The 14,934-nt window shown below is 45.3% G+C and overlaps 1 protein-coding gene across 2 annotated transcripts in view; it reads left to right on the forward strand.

Moving 5' to 3' along the window:
* Positions 1–14,934, forward strand: part of ARFGEF3 (ARFGEF family member 3) — a 475,184-nt gene that overhangs the window by 377,848 nt on the left and 82,402 nt on the right. For both annotated transcript variants that reach the window (XM_086927524.1, XM_086927525.1), the window contains one exon: positions 1,513–1,658. In XM_086927524.1, the coding sequence (XP_086783650.1) occupies positions 1,513–1,658 (146 nt within the window). The remainder of the gene's footprint in view (positions 1–1,512; positions 1,659–14,934) is intronic.

Consider the following 14,934-nt stretch of genomic DNA (forward strand, 5'->3'; position numbering starts at 1 on the left):
GTTTTTAAGAGGAATGACAAATTAATTTCCACTTACCCAATTTCTCATGCCCTAATGGGATTTAAATTTTGTTTTGATCTTTTTGATGTATGCTTTGTTTGAGGCTCTACTCAGTGGTCAGTTTTGATGGTTGATGTTTAAAACGGTATTCGTTTTAGCTATTACTTTAGTGGCACACGTCAGTGAGTTACAAGCACTGAGCGTCTGTCCTCCATACACATGTTTCTTACTAGACAAGTTGGTCTTCCAAACTTAAGTGACTTCTCTTCCCACGATGGAGACCCCTTTCCATCTGGGGCAGTCCATTACTGTCCCCACCTTTTATCCTTCTTCCCATCCCACTAAGGAGGAAAAGCTACATCGAATCGACCCTATAAGGGCGTCAGTTTTGCTTCAATATGGAGAGCAGATCAGCTCTTTGTTGGCTAGACAGGCAGCACAAGGACAAAGCATTCCAATAGAGAACATTATCCAGATGGTTAATTGTCTGCATGAAGATGTTCTATGCCCTTGTCAAGGAGGAGCCACTAGAGGCAGTTTGAGCTCATTCCACCAGGGCAAAGTATTCCACTTCAGCACTGGCCATGGGTGTTCAGTGACTGAGATTTGTTGGCCAACTACATAGCCTTCCTTTCATACATTCGCCAACATTTTTTGTCTGGATTCAGACGTGAGGAGGGATGGCCACGTGGCATGCTTGTGCTTCAGTTTCACTTGTTTGACCATTTCATCTGACCCAATACCCATGGTGGAACTGCTTTGGAATGTGTTTTACAAGTGAGGATTCTTCAGGGAAAAGTATCCATCAGAAAAAAAAGTTACTTATCTTTTTAAAAAATCGTTCTTGTGGATACTCTTTCTACCTGCAGACTTCACACTGATCGCACACACCTTCCTGTTCTGCAGGATGGTCATAGGCGACATGAAAAAGGTTCCAGTGTAGATTGCATTGAAGTCTATCATTTGATGTCATTTCTTCGACTCTGCCTCTAAGAGTACAGAAAAAACCGAGGGGGAATGTATGTTGATTCCCTGGGGTGAGTACTTTAATGCTTCAGTCATGCCACCATGTTGACGCTTCCAGTGCTGAGACTGGACCAAGGCCCCCATCAGCTCTGGAGAGCTTTGAAAGTTTCCAGATCCAGGCTGATGCCTGAAGGATATTCAACAGGTTAGGAATCTGCAGATAGACAGTGTATCCACCAGAGAGATTGTAACCAAAGGTAAGTAACTTTTTCATTATTTAACCCCTTCACTGCGGCGGCTATTCCGCCGCAGTGCTAAGGGGGCGGGGCGGCCGCGCGGCGGCCGCATGCTGGTGACGGAACCGACGAAGCGGTTCCGTCATCAGCACTTAAGGGGTTAAAGTAAGCTAAATTACAGTAAAATTGTAAACACAAAGAGTTGAGGCATGAAAAACCCTTGATGCTCAACCTCTAACTTTCTGTTCTTCAGATGCAAATGAATTGGCCCAAATTTAGCCTGAAATATTTTTTTCATTCTCCTTTTTAGGAGAAATTAAATCCACCCAGGACAGAAGAAGTGCCCTCCACCTCTTTCGCCTTGGGGATGTGATGATTCGCATTGTTCGAAGTAAATCCCGGCCCCTGCTCCACTTCATGCGCTGCTGGAGCGTGGTGGCTCCTCACTTAGTAGAGGTGAGCTGGTGCAAAAGCACTAATGAGTACTGCAAACATTCTTGTATTTTTGACTACACTGGTGGAGGTGGGCTGCCACATTGTTACTTCAAATTTTTCTTGCAAGCAGTTGTGTGACATTAGTAAGGCATTTACAATGGGGGAGGGGGACTTAGGGATTTATTGTTTGCTATTTGACACATTGTACAATGTCTCTAAGTTTATATGTGACTGATGTGCCATTTTCACTACAATGTTTATTCATTTTAGTAAAATAGTGTTCCTAACTATCTACTCTTTAACTTACAGTTGTGTCAAATATTGGTTTTGCAGTGAATGTGTTTCCTTCAATTATTAAAATAATCTATGCAGCATGATGAGACCTGTTTATTGCAATCTATATTAATACAGGTGCAGTTGTGCCTCTGTGGTTAAGATTACTATTTCACTTTATAGGAAATGACATTTTTGTACCTTTTTTTTGTTTGAATCCGTTTTTATTAATTTTGATTAACAACACAGACATATACAGTGTAGCACATATTCCGCCGTAGCCATATTAGGTTAGCGGCTTTGATAGACAGTATGAATTGTTACAGACATAAGCGGGACATGTCTGCAATTTGGAATAACAATGAACATGCACTAATGTGCAACATGAAAAGAAAAACATATCACAGTTGACTTCAGGTGTTATCTGCAACTTTTGAGCAGTCAGGTACATCGTTGTTAGTAGTTTCAGTGAGTGTCTATTGTGGTAGTGTATAGTGGCTGTTAACAGGGGCAGCGGACAGTAATGAATCGGGCCAAATTAAAATATAATGTAGGGTTTGTGTATCGAACTGGAGAACTTTTCATCCCCTATTGTCCACCCGTCCTCCCTACTTGCCACGTGTGAGGTTATTATGCCTTCTCTGAGATCCGCTACAAGCATAGCATAAGCGTGCACACCAACCAGTGACCCTGTGTTATGGTCATGTCAGGCCCATGTTAGTCCCTAAGCGTCTGTTCAGAGGTGGCGCCGTCATTTAAGTCTGGTGCATCCAGCTAAGAACTATGTGTATTTTGCAACTGAATCAATATTGCATCCCAGCTTTTAGCAATTGGGCGCTTGCGGATGCTCAATATATCCTCCCAGATTAGTGCATCGCTCTCTGCTTTGACCCGTAAATAGAGAGCCCATCAAGGCCAGCACATTTGGCGGCTCAGGAGCTTTCCATCTCCTAGTGAACAACCTTTTGGCTACTGCCAAGCCTAAATCTAGGAAGCAAAAAGTTACTTTGTGCTTTTTACTTCTGCTATAGAAGTGTAGGATGTAAGTCTCCCACTCGAAAGCAATGTCACGTTCTGTGCAGTGAAAGAGGACATCTGCAATCACGTGCCAGTATCCCTGAAGAGAGGGGCATCCCCAAAACATATGTAGGAGGTCCGCGTCAACAAGGTGGCAGCGAGGGCAGGCGGCATCAACTCGATGAAAATATCGGTTGATCTTGGCTGGGGTGAGATATGCTATCTTTGTAATGTAATACTGTATCTGGCTGAAACGCATGTTGCGGTGAATGTGCATGGGGCTCTCTAATACAGCCGTCCACTGGGGATCATTGAATGGGCGATTCAGGTCCCCCTCGCAATGGAGCCTCAGTGGTGTTAATGTGATTGTTGTGTGTTGCCAAAGGGAAGTGGCAAACCACCGTATGAGGTGTCCACCGCAACCCATCACATGCAGGTATTGGTAAAATAGGTGCATTGGAAGTTCATTAGTTATATCTCCCCATTCAGAAGTCAGGGCTGCAGGAGCGAACAATACAGCAGGAACTGGCCTGGGTTCAACCCGTCCTTCTCGACCAACGTGGCATATGGTATCAAGGTGCCATCTCAAACCAGGTCTCCCACGTCCTGGATTCCCACCTCCCCCCAACTGCGCAGTTTGGCTGCTGTGGTGACAGCATGACCCCTAGGCGTGCCCTGGAGCGGTAAGGCAGGTGCGTATGGCATTGTGCTCCAAGTAATATGTAGGCACCTGCGATAACATATGTATGCCGCCTTGAGAAGCAAAGGTTCAGGCGCGATGGATTGTGTACATGGGAGAAATAGGTGGAGCAGGGGGGCTAGAGACCAGGATGGCGGCATGGTTGCCATGTCACAGAGTTGGCGGGAGGCGAGCCATCTGGTCACCTGCTGCGCCGCAAGATAATATTTTTCCATGTTTGGTGCCACTAGGCTGCCATGGTCTGTAGTCATGTAAAGTTTTTTGATGGCTATTCGTTGGTGAGAATTGCCCCAGATAATGTCACTGACGGTCTTCTCAAGAGACCGAAAGAATGCCAGAGGAATGTTTAGGGGTAAGTTTGCAAAGAAGTATAAAAGTCGTGGTAGGATCACGATTTTGGTAAGAGCAACCCAGCCAGTCACAGATAATAGAAGTGTTCTCTAAAAGGAGATTTGAGAGTGGATGGAAGTCAGCGATCTGCCTAGGTTGCCATCTAATAGGTCTGCCTCTTGCTGGTAAATGTGGATGCAGAGATAGCGGTAGGTATCAGCTCTCCATTGCACATGTTCTTCATTAAGTACATGTTTAGGGCCTTGACAGGTGTCATTAAAGGGGTATTAGCAGCACTTCGCTGCAATGACGCTCTGCCCAGACAATCCAGAAATTCTCCTAAGATATGCACCTGTGATGGGGGAATTAACCAGATGTCCCTCATACACACCAGGATATTATCCGGGTACAGTGAGATTGTGTGTACTCCATCTCCGAGCGGATACCACCAACCATCCCAGTACGATTTGCCTCCGCCTAGGGCTCTATGGCTAAGGAGAAGAGGAGTGGGGATATTGGGCACCCCTGCCTGGTTCCCTGTCCCACTGCAATTGGGTCAAATATAAGGACCGTTGGTTTCTTATAAAGCAAGTTAACTATGCCAATGAACGTTGCACCAAGGCCATAGCAGGCCAAAGCGGCGAACAGGAACTCACATTATAGGGAGTCAAAGGCTTTCTCTAGGTCCAATGTTAAACCTCCTGAGTGTGGCCAGTTACATGTTGAATATGTGGTGACTCTGAAGAAGCGCCTCAGGTTTTGGGAGGTATTGCGAGAGGGTACAAACCTGTTTTAATCCACGTGGACTAGGGTAGGGATTATAGGCCAGTCCGCAAGGATTCTCGCTAGTGCCTTGTAGTCGACATTCAGCATGGCCAGTGTCCTATAGGAGCCCAGTGTCCTATAGGAGCCCAGATCCATAGGATCTCTTTCTGGGCTTCAACAGGGACACTAGGCTTGCCTCACGCATCGATGAAGGAAGTTCTGACTCTTCTAGTTCTGCGGTGTAGAGGGCATGTAGGTGCGGGGTCAGTGTGGTGACATACGTCTTATAATATTTGTCTGGGAGCCCATCAGGCCCAAGGGTCTTGCCTATTGCAAGTGCTGCAACTGTGTCACAAATTTCTTAAGGAGTGATTGGGGCATCGAGCGCTCTGTCTTGTTAAGGAATTATCTTAGGTAGGCTCACTGAGTTTAGGAAGTCCCCCAACTGCCCTCTGTCGCTACATCCTGAGGATTTGTAGAGTGCTGCATAGTGCCTCATCATTGCTGTGTGTATTTCATGTTGCATGTATAGCATGCGTCCCATGTCGTCGCTCAGGGCGTGTATGGGCTGGCGGCCCTGTTCCTTGTGTAGTAGCCATGCCAACATACAACCTGCACTATTGGATGTAGCGTGTTTGCGTGCGGAGTGTGCAGAACAGTTGTGGCACCGAAGCCTTTCCAGCAATTCTACATGCTTGCTGCGCAATTCGTCAGGCATCTTGTGTCCCCAGGTGTGTAGCAGCATCAGTTTCGTGTCGGAGGAGCCTATGCTCTATATTGCTAAGTGAGTCATTTAGTCATTTGTGAATGTTCCATGTGAGTTCTAGACAGTGCTCTCTGATAGTCACCTTGAAAGCATCCCATTCTTGCAGTGTGGTGCCTGTAGAGTTGTTGTTTATCTCAAAGTACTCTGCAGTCTTGGCCCCCAGGGACGCCCGAAATGCCTGATCCTCCAATACCACCAGCTGGAGGCGCCAGGTGAGAATTGGTGGTGGGCCTACCTCCCATTTGAGCTGTAAGAGTTGTAAATTGTGATCTGAGTGTGTGTGTCCTCCAATTACGGGGAGTAGGGAGAGAGACCCCACAATGCAATCTAATCGTACGTGGAGGCTGTGCACTGGGAATTAAAAGGAATATATACGTTCATTTGGGTTGGGAGCGCGCCATATGTCGCCCAGGAACCAGTGGGTGAGCAATGTTGGAAATGCCTGCGCATTGGATGCGGCAGAAGTACGTGTCAGGGGTGGGAATGATTGGTTTAGCATCACATCAAGCACTGAATTGAATTCGCATCCTATTAGCCAGGGCATACTACTCCAATGGGCTAGAACCTCAGTCATCTTGCATAGGAACACATTTTGCATAGATTGAGCCGATGAGGAGACTTTGGCAATTTAGTCTACCCTTCGTTAACACATATCTGCCCTCTCCTTCGGCCTCTACCTCATCTACTACATAAGGAACAGCCTTTACTCAAGCCAGGGCCCTCTTGCTTGGGAGGAGTAGTTAGTGCGATATACGTGCTCTCAAACAAACTCAAAAATTGGTGTGATACCCTCAAAGAAATGCTGTTTGCTTAATCAGCAGGTTAGTACCAGAGACCCAATGAGCTCTCTGTGTGCTGCTGCCTGCGTGTTACCTAACTTAAAGGCAATTCCAAGAATTGGACGAGGATGGCTCACTCACACAATGTGACATGCTTCATCTTTTGCCACCTCTTACCACCCTGGTAAGATGTTACTATCAGGGCGGACTCAACCTCAGAATGGGGATTTATTTTCTGAGGGAGTTCTTAGATATTTTTTCTCTCAGGACAATGATTTAGGTCCAGTTTTCACTTTAAAAAACCATGGGTAATCCACTAAAGAATCCTTTCCGGTCCGGATTTTCTCACCTACCCCTCGGCTATGGCCTGCAGACACAGGTGCAAATGATCATCTAATTTTACCATGACCTGGAAGCTTAAAATCAGGAACTTCCAGGCAAACTACCACAGCACCATCCTCGTCCAATTCTTTGAATTGGCTTGAATTTAGGTAGCAAGCAAGTAGAAGCACACAGTGAACACATTGGGTCTCTGGTACTAACATGTTGACTTGCTGATTAAACAAACAGTATTTCTCTGAGGGTATCATACCAATTTTTGTGTTTGAGTTAGTAAGGGCAGGCATAAGCCCCATAACACCCCTCTTGTCTCCCCTTTTTGATAGTATATACTTGCCATCTCCAAGGCCGACGGAGGCTGTCCGCTTCTAATCTAGTCAGGTTGGTTTCCTGCAGGAAAGCTTCGCTGCAAATTGGAATATATGGAGTATCTACACACCGGTGTGTGAATACATCTCACATTCCATGTGATGACATTCTTGTGTGTCATTTTAGGAATAGTGGCGTCTGCGAATGTCAGGCTGTATGTGTATGCAGTAGGGGATCGGGCGTTCAGGTGGTGCTCCATGGAGCTGCAAAAGAAAAACAGGGGTAAAAAATGTAATTTGTGTAACTTCATGAGAGCAAACTCACAGCAAGAGTTTGCCGAAACTATAGTGCCTAACCATGGCAGCTGCTAAGTGTATTAGTGTCTGATTGTGGGGGGTAGCACACTGCATGTTATAGTTGACCGTCTACCACTTTATTATCCTACTTCAGTAACAAGTGTGAAATAAATTTGTTCATCATCAGACAGGGTGGAGCGCCGCAGCCAGGTCCTTCCTTGTACGGGCCCGCCTAGTAGAATGACCCACTGCTCACCAATCATGTATCGTGAAGAGAGCCAAGTTGTTGACCACCCCCGCCAAACGCACAGAAAATACGGTTAGCTCAGGTTGCTAACATCTACATTTTACATCCCCTTAAATTATATCCTCGGACATCTGGGGAATGACAGCTGGCAGGTGCGGCATGGTCAGGTCTCTGGACCAAGTGGGGCTAGAATCATCTTCACTCAGTGACTTGGCGGACTCTCCCTCTTGATCGGAACACTGTATCGTGGCACTAAGTGCTGCAGCGACATGAAGGGCTTCTTGTCTTTCCGTCAAGATTTGCTCAGGATCGGGAGCTGCCAATGGCGGGGTGTGGCAGTCAGATCCTCCACCTCTGCACCGGCCTCTTCTATTCAGTTTCAGTGACGGAAGTTCATTGGGTGATTTGTGTCCAGTTGCCAGGCCAGCTCTTTCTAACCAGTCAAAAGTGAGTGGAGCTGTTTGCTACCACTCACAATTGTGCCGGAAACAGCTGGGAGTAACACATATTCAGTTCTTGGCGCTGGCGCTTCACAGCACTGAAGGAGCTCTGCCGCTTTTGTACCTGAGCTGTATAGTCAGAGAATAGCATAGTTTGGGCGTTTTGGACCTTGAGGTCATCTAGTTTGTGGTTTCCCCCAGGACTGTATCCCTGTCTCTGACGTTCAACAGTCTGAATAAAAACAGTTGTGGATTAGCCCCCGGCCGGGTCTGTGGGCCGGCAACCTATGCGCTCGTTTCACCACAAACTAAGGCGAAAGCACCCCTTTAGGGAGGAGTTCCTTCAGCCAGCGCTCCACATAGGCCGCCGGATCTTGCCCCTCCACTCCTTCTGGTAGGCCCACCACTCTTACGTTGTTGCGGTGTCCACATCCTTTAGCATCCTCCAGCCTGTCTTCCAGGGTGCACACCCGGTCTAATAGATCTGGAAGTGCTGCTGCGTGGGTGCGGGCCCTATTTGTAGGTCAGTTAGTGCGAGTTCATTGGCATGGACTTTTTCAGTTAGTTTATGATGGTCAGCTCTCAGGAGTGTAAAGTCAGATGCCCCATCACATTTTTGCACCCGTAATTACTTGGCCGTCTCATGGCTAATTTGCCGGAATCTTGGGAAGAACAGCATTCAGTGGGACATCAAAGAGTGCACCAGATTTGGTGCAGATCATTCAAAACATTTAAAGATATAAACAGAGTCACAAACGATTTTTCTTGAAGCATACAAAATGAGATTTCACACAGGATTTTCTGTAACTCTTAAATCACTGAATGAATGGTCACCAAATTTTTATGCTTGACAGCTTTGTGGTCATTCAGTGTCTTTTCCTGGTTTGGTGCAAATTTGATCAGCTGTTCTTGAGTTATGAGTCAAAATGTAACTGTGCAATGTGCATGATCAAAGAATGTATGATTTTGTTCATGAACTACAGAAAATGCCATAGTCCATACGCGCACTGGACACTCAGAAGGCCTGCTCCTTTGGAGTGTTCATGAATATTGTGAGGAAAAACAACAGCAATTCAAGGGAGCCAATGTTGCATTATTTGTTTGTCAGGCCATGGCCCAGCCAGCATCTCTCCCCAGTCTGCCTGGTAGGCCAGGAGATATTTTGGCAAAAAAGCCTTCACTCCCACCTTCCTTGGCCTGGCAAGGAGCAGGCGATCCTACATACAGTCAGTCAAATACTTTATTCGATAAATTAATATCATAAAAAGACATAGTACAATACAACAATTAATTACACAGAAAAAACATCATAGACAAAAAAGTTCATTATGTCAGTGTAAATATTATACAATATAAATAGGTCTAAAAATATGATAAAAATTACAGAGACTTTTGTCCAATATTAAAATCAAGAAATAAAAAGACAGACAATCTAATTCATAGGATATCGACAGGGATAGGTGTGACCTTGGCAATCTTATTCCTTATCCTAATAGCAGCAACTAGAAAACACTCAACATGGAATATTATTTGTGGGGTATTTAATTGTTGTAAATAAAAAGGGCTGGCCTAACCTGTATAAAACCCACCTCCCTCAGAATTGGGAGCAAAAATGTATTTCTGATTTCTCGATAATGTTCACAGAACATAATAAAATGTAGGGTGTCCTGGTTCGAGAAATCATCACTTTGACAAGGATCTGCCCGCTCTGGGGGGCACCAATTTTTAAAACAGCCTAGAGAGAATTGAATCAAATAAAAACAAAATTTTGTTAGAAGGTGCCGATGAAAGGGGTGATTAACTATGGTGAGGTAAGGTTCAGGGCCTGGGGAGCTAATTAGGGCATAATTAGTTCTGACGGTTGGTTTTATCAACTCTACTTCCTCCCGCTCCAGAGAGAGTAAGTTCATCATTGCATTTTTGGTCAATCCGATGTCTTTCCTCACTATGGAATCTGGAGATGAAGAGTTCAGGACGTCCCAACTTGTGAAAGCCCGATTTTATATAGGTCAACCAAGGAATTTTATTAGACTTATCCAACTTCAAACAGTCTAACAGTATGGTGTGGTTCAAAGTAATTTCTTGGTTCAACCATGTTTTCAACCAACATATTAGCGGGGCTATTTTGATTTGGTCTGTTACGCATCCAAGCCCCAGCTCAGTATGAATAGAGAATGTTGGAGAAGACTGAGGGACAGTCAGAACTGATCTGAGGAATTTATTCTCAATGATCTGGATTTTAACTTGGGGCGAGTAGCCCCATATCTGACAACCATATGTGGCTACCGCTAGGCATTTGGCTTTATACACCTTAATAAGGGCTTCTATCGGCCTAGACCCTAACTTTTTTGAGAAGCCCATAAGTGCAGATGCGGTTCTAGCGAAAGCCATACTACGACTGTTTTTTTCAGGGCCCCAGTTACCACCTTCATCAAAAAGAACTCCCAGGTATGGGAATGTGGGTACCCTACGAACTGCTTCACCACAACAGTAGAAGGTTTTGACCTTTGAGTCCCTACGGGCCTTTCCTGTAATCATGACTTGAGACTTTTTTGTGTTAATTTTCAAGTCTAATTCCTCCATAAAGCTTCCAAAGGCATCTAACAGTTTTTGCAGACCAACCCCTGTGCGAGCCAGGAGGACGGCATCATCTGCGTACAGGAGAACTGGAATAACCAGTTCCCCAATACGCGGTACATCATGTGACACGTCTTCCAGAGCAGGCTCCAGGGCGTTAATGTATAGTGTAAACAGGAGGGGGGCCAGAATACACCCCTGTCTGACCCCCCTCTCTGACCTAAAATGACTTGTACATCGCCCCTCAGTATTTACTCTAATTGCAGCTAAAAGACCAGAGTGCAGGTCTGCTAGAAAGTGCACTAATGGTGGGTCGATACCCATGTTTAGTAATATCTGCCACAGCTTTGACCTATTAACTAGGTCAAATGCTGAGGAAAGGTCCATAAACCCCATATAAAGTGACCCCTCCTTAGCTATAGTGTACTTGCTGATTAAAAGTTGGAGGTTAAGACATTGGTCAAGGGTACTCCTTTTGGCTCTAAAACTGCATTGTGCATTGGACAGGACCCCTCTTTCAGACAACCAATCTGTTAATTTACGTAGGACCACACGGCCCAATATTTTTACAGACATATCGATGAGGGAAATCGGCCTGTAGCAGGACGGGTCCTGTCTGTTCCCCTTCTTAAAAACTGGAATTATAATTGGGGTAGCCCAGGTGACTGGCAAACTATTTGGTCCCAGAGAATTAAACACATTTCACAAAATGTTGGACCAAAAATGTGGAGCAGCTTTAAATAAATCAGCAGGGACCCCGTCAGGGCCCGGGCCTTATTCTGTGACATTTCTCCAATGGCCCTTTCCACTTCGATGACGTCGAAGACCACAGCTGGGGTAACATTCTCCAGGAGACTATTGTCTGTCCTATGATAGTCTCCTGGCAGCCTATAATAAGATCCTACATACACAACACTGCCTGCCCAGTTGCCGGGAGGAGTAGTTCATTAAGTGAACAGTGGATCTGCCACCAAAAAGGCTTTAGAAAGCGAAAAACATTTTATTAATTTTTTTAGTATCCCTCTATTAAGATGAGATTTTCATTTAATGATAAACATAGGAGCAAGTCTAAACTAAAGAAACTCTACCAGAAACTACTCCTACAATTCTGAATATGTTTAGGATTTTTATGAAAATCATAAAAAATAATCAAAGAAACAAGACATTTGTATACACACAGATATATAGTGAGCAACTACACTTATTAGCAAATAAGAGACGTGAAGTGATGTGAAGTGAAAACAAAAAATGTGTTTACATATATATCCCAACACAATTTAGGCATAACCAATAAACATATATTAAAAAAAATATACATTTTGACACAGCGTGAGACACATGAAAAGTGTGATTCAACACGACCAGGAATAAATCCTCTTATTCTCTATTGGTCTAGTTGATCAATGACACTTGTACATATGCGTCAACGTTTTGACCCGTGGGGATTAGTGTGATTGAGAAATCATCTGCTCGGGGTCTTCCTCTGGACTAAATATAATGTATGTGTGTTGCTGTGTAAGAAAAAATAATAGACTACTTAGATATGAGTAGTTGGCCTCACATACCCACCCACCTTGCCCAAGGGTGGGAATTACATTTGTAACATCCCCCATCCGTGCTTAGGTGCCAGAGGGGGTAATGTATGCCCCAACCATCCTTGCTGAAGGGCAAGAAAAAATAAAATACAGGTCTGGGCAACCTACAGCAGTCCCATCCCTGCCGTGTCCAACTGTAGGGGAGAGGGGGTGAATTTTGCACTTCTTTCCTCACCCACTGCAAGGGGTAGCAACAGACCCTATTCTCCCTTGTCTTGCCCTAAGGCAAGCAGGAGTTAAAGAAAATGGTGAGGGCCAGCTGCCCCGTTATCTATTACCTCTCAGTGCCATATGCAGTGCTATTTTCTCGATTGCGAGCACAGCTCTGTAACTTCTATATGCTGTCCTGCTCCTCCGTGACCCATAGTGCGCCATTGAGGAAGAGATCAGATTACATCTGTCCTGCACTGTGCTCTCAACTTTACACAGAGCATGCAGTGACAGAAGAGATCAGGGCCATAGTAGATCAGGGAGGTAAAGCAGCTATGATCATGTTAGACCTCTCTGCGGCCTTTGACACGGTCCATCAAGCTTTGCTGATGTACCGGCTGTGAGAGATCGGAGTACATGATATGGCGTGGAGATTACTTAAATCATTCCTGTCAGACAGACGACAAACAGTCACCCTAGGCGATTTTCCTTCCAAACCATACTCTCTTCCTTGTTGGGTCCCCAGGGGTCATTATTAAGCCCAACACTTTTTAACATATATGTGTCGCTTCTGGCCCCCTTGATTGAATCATTTGGTTTCAATCTGACCTCATATGCAGATGACACCCAAATTGTGGTGTCACTAAGGCCAGGAGAACTGCAAGCAACAGCATCCAGATTTCATGATTGCATGCTGGCAGTGGGTAACTGGATGGCCCAAAACTGCCTTAAATTGAACTCTAGTAAAACGGAGGTGGTTTTATTTAGTAATGATGTCAATGTCTGGACCCCGGAATGGTGGCAAGACACACTAGGTCTCCTTCCCACTCCTGTCAAAAAAGCTAAAAACCTGGCAGTCTGGATAGACAACAAACTTAGCCTCAAGGTTCAGGTGAATGCAGTGGTCTCTTCCACCACTTACATCCTAAGAGCATGTAAGAAAATCCTTCCAATCCTGCCCAAAGAGAATCATCTGCTAATCATCACAGCTCTAGTAATGTCCAGACTGGATTATTGCAACAGCTTATACGTCAATATCCAGGAAGGACTAATGAACAAATTACAACTCCTGCAGAACGCAGCAGCCAGACTGCTGACGGGCACTCCCAAACATGCCTCAATTTCAGCATAAATTCGGAAGCTCCACTGGCTGCCAGTGCGAAAACGGCTACCATTCAAGGCCCTGTGTATAGTACACAAATCACTTCACAGAACTGGGCCCCTTCATCACAAAAGGCAATTCCAATGGTACAAACCAACTAGATGCTTGTGCTCTTCAGATGCTAAATTGATGGCAGGACCATTTGCAGAAAAAGCAAACTGGGGGAGGGGAAGCTTTGTGGAGAAGTGTGGCTCACTGGTTAGAGCTGGCAGACCCAGAAGCAGAGGTCAGACCCGGGACCAGGGTTCAATTCCCGACGCGGCAGGGTCTTGAGCTCAAATGTCCACGGACTCGATAATTCTCGCTTCGGTGCCTGACCTAATCATGGGTTCACACTCTGCAACTCTGGGCATTAAGCTTGCTTAGTCTCCACAACGGCCCCCCCGCGGCGGGATGCCTGGCTTTCACCTTGGGGATGCCCTGTAGGGGCTATCTCACAGGGAAAAGCCAGGACGGGTTCCCAAGGCAAGCGCCGAGATGCCCCCCGGTGATTTGAGCGCTATATAAGAACATAAAAAAAAAAAAAGTAGGGGCTGCCAAGGCATGGAATGCCCTCCCAATGCATCTTAGAACCTTGCCTAGCCTACTGGCATTTAGAAAGGCTCTGAAAACTTGGATCTTCGCTGGCTAGGCTCAATTTCTGATGTATCTCCCCTTTCTCGCCTTTCTGACTCAGACAGGACTTCATGCAGCGCCCGGACACCTCCGGGTAACAGTTCGCACTTTAGAAATATCAATAACATTAACATAACATTAACATTAACTGTGGTTCCAGTGCTCTGATCACATGGCACTAAGACAGCAGAATCGTTGATTGGGGTGGCCCTAGATTACATTTGGACGCTGGTCTGAACCCCTAACTGAGCTTAAGCCAGTTGTTATACAATCAGACTGCAATCCAAGGCTTTTTCCACTATACCAGTACTACAAGAGGCTAGAGGCTCTCTTCGGATCTGGTTTTGAAGTGGATCAAAATGTACCTAATGTTCCTCAAAATGCTGATGATAATGAGGAGGTGGATAATGTATTCCCTTCTCATTACACCGATGATGACTTATACTTTTAATTAAAACGTTTCAGTGAGCTAGACAAGCCCCCTGAGATAAATCTTGACTCGCCACCTCAGCCGCCAATAGAATAAAGTACCTCTTCTGCAGTAGAGGTGCAAAGCGCAGCTGAAGATTTGGACTTATATTTGCCCGCCATTGAACCAAAGATGTATTTTCTAATTGAAAATTTCCAAGCAGGAACAGCTTCATTTGAATCACTCATGCATTCAGTGAAGCCCTTGCTGACACCCTGATTACTACGTGGGCTAAGCCATGTTGTGGCCCTCCGGTTAGTCTATGGTGGCCAGGAGACATAGAATGGTGCCTGGTGACCTGATTTCTTTTTTCCGGTTGTTTAGGCTTCTGCAATTAATGTGAACTTGAGTTCTTTTCCAACCAATCCTGTATATGGAGTCAAAACTAATCAATTATTTCAGGAAGAAAATCTCCTCCTCTGCCGGCGTAGCCCTCTGATCTTTCATTTCAAAATGCAGTACGGACAG

Source organism: Lissotriton vulgaris, chromosome 6 (genome assembly GCF_964263255.1).
Source record: "Lissotriton vulgaris chromosome 6, aLisVul1.2, whole genome shotgun sequence".
Lineage (NCBI taxonomy): Eukaryota > Metazoa > Chordata > Amphibia > Caudata > Salamandridae > Lissotriton > Lissotriton vulgaris.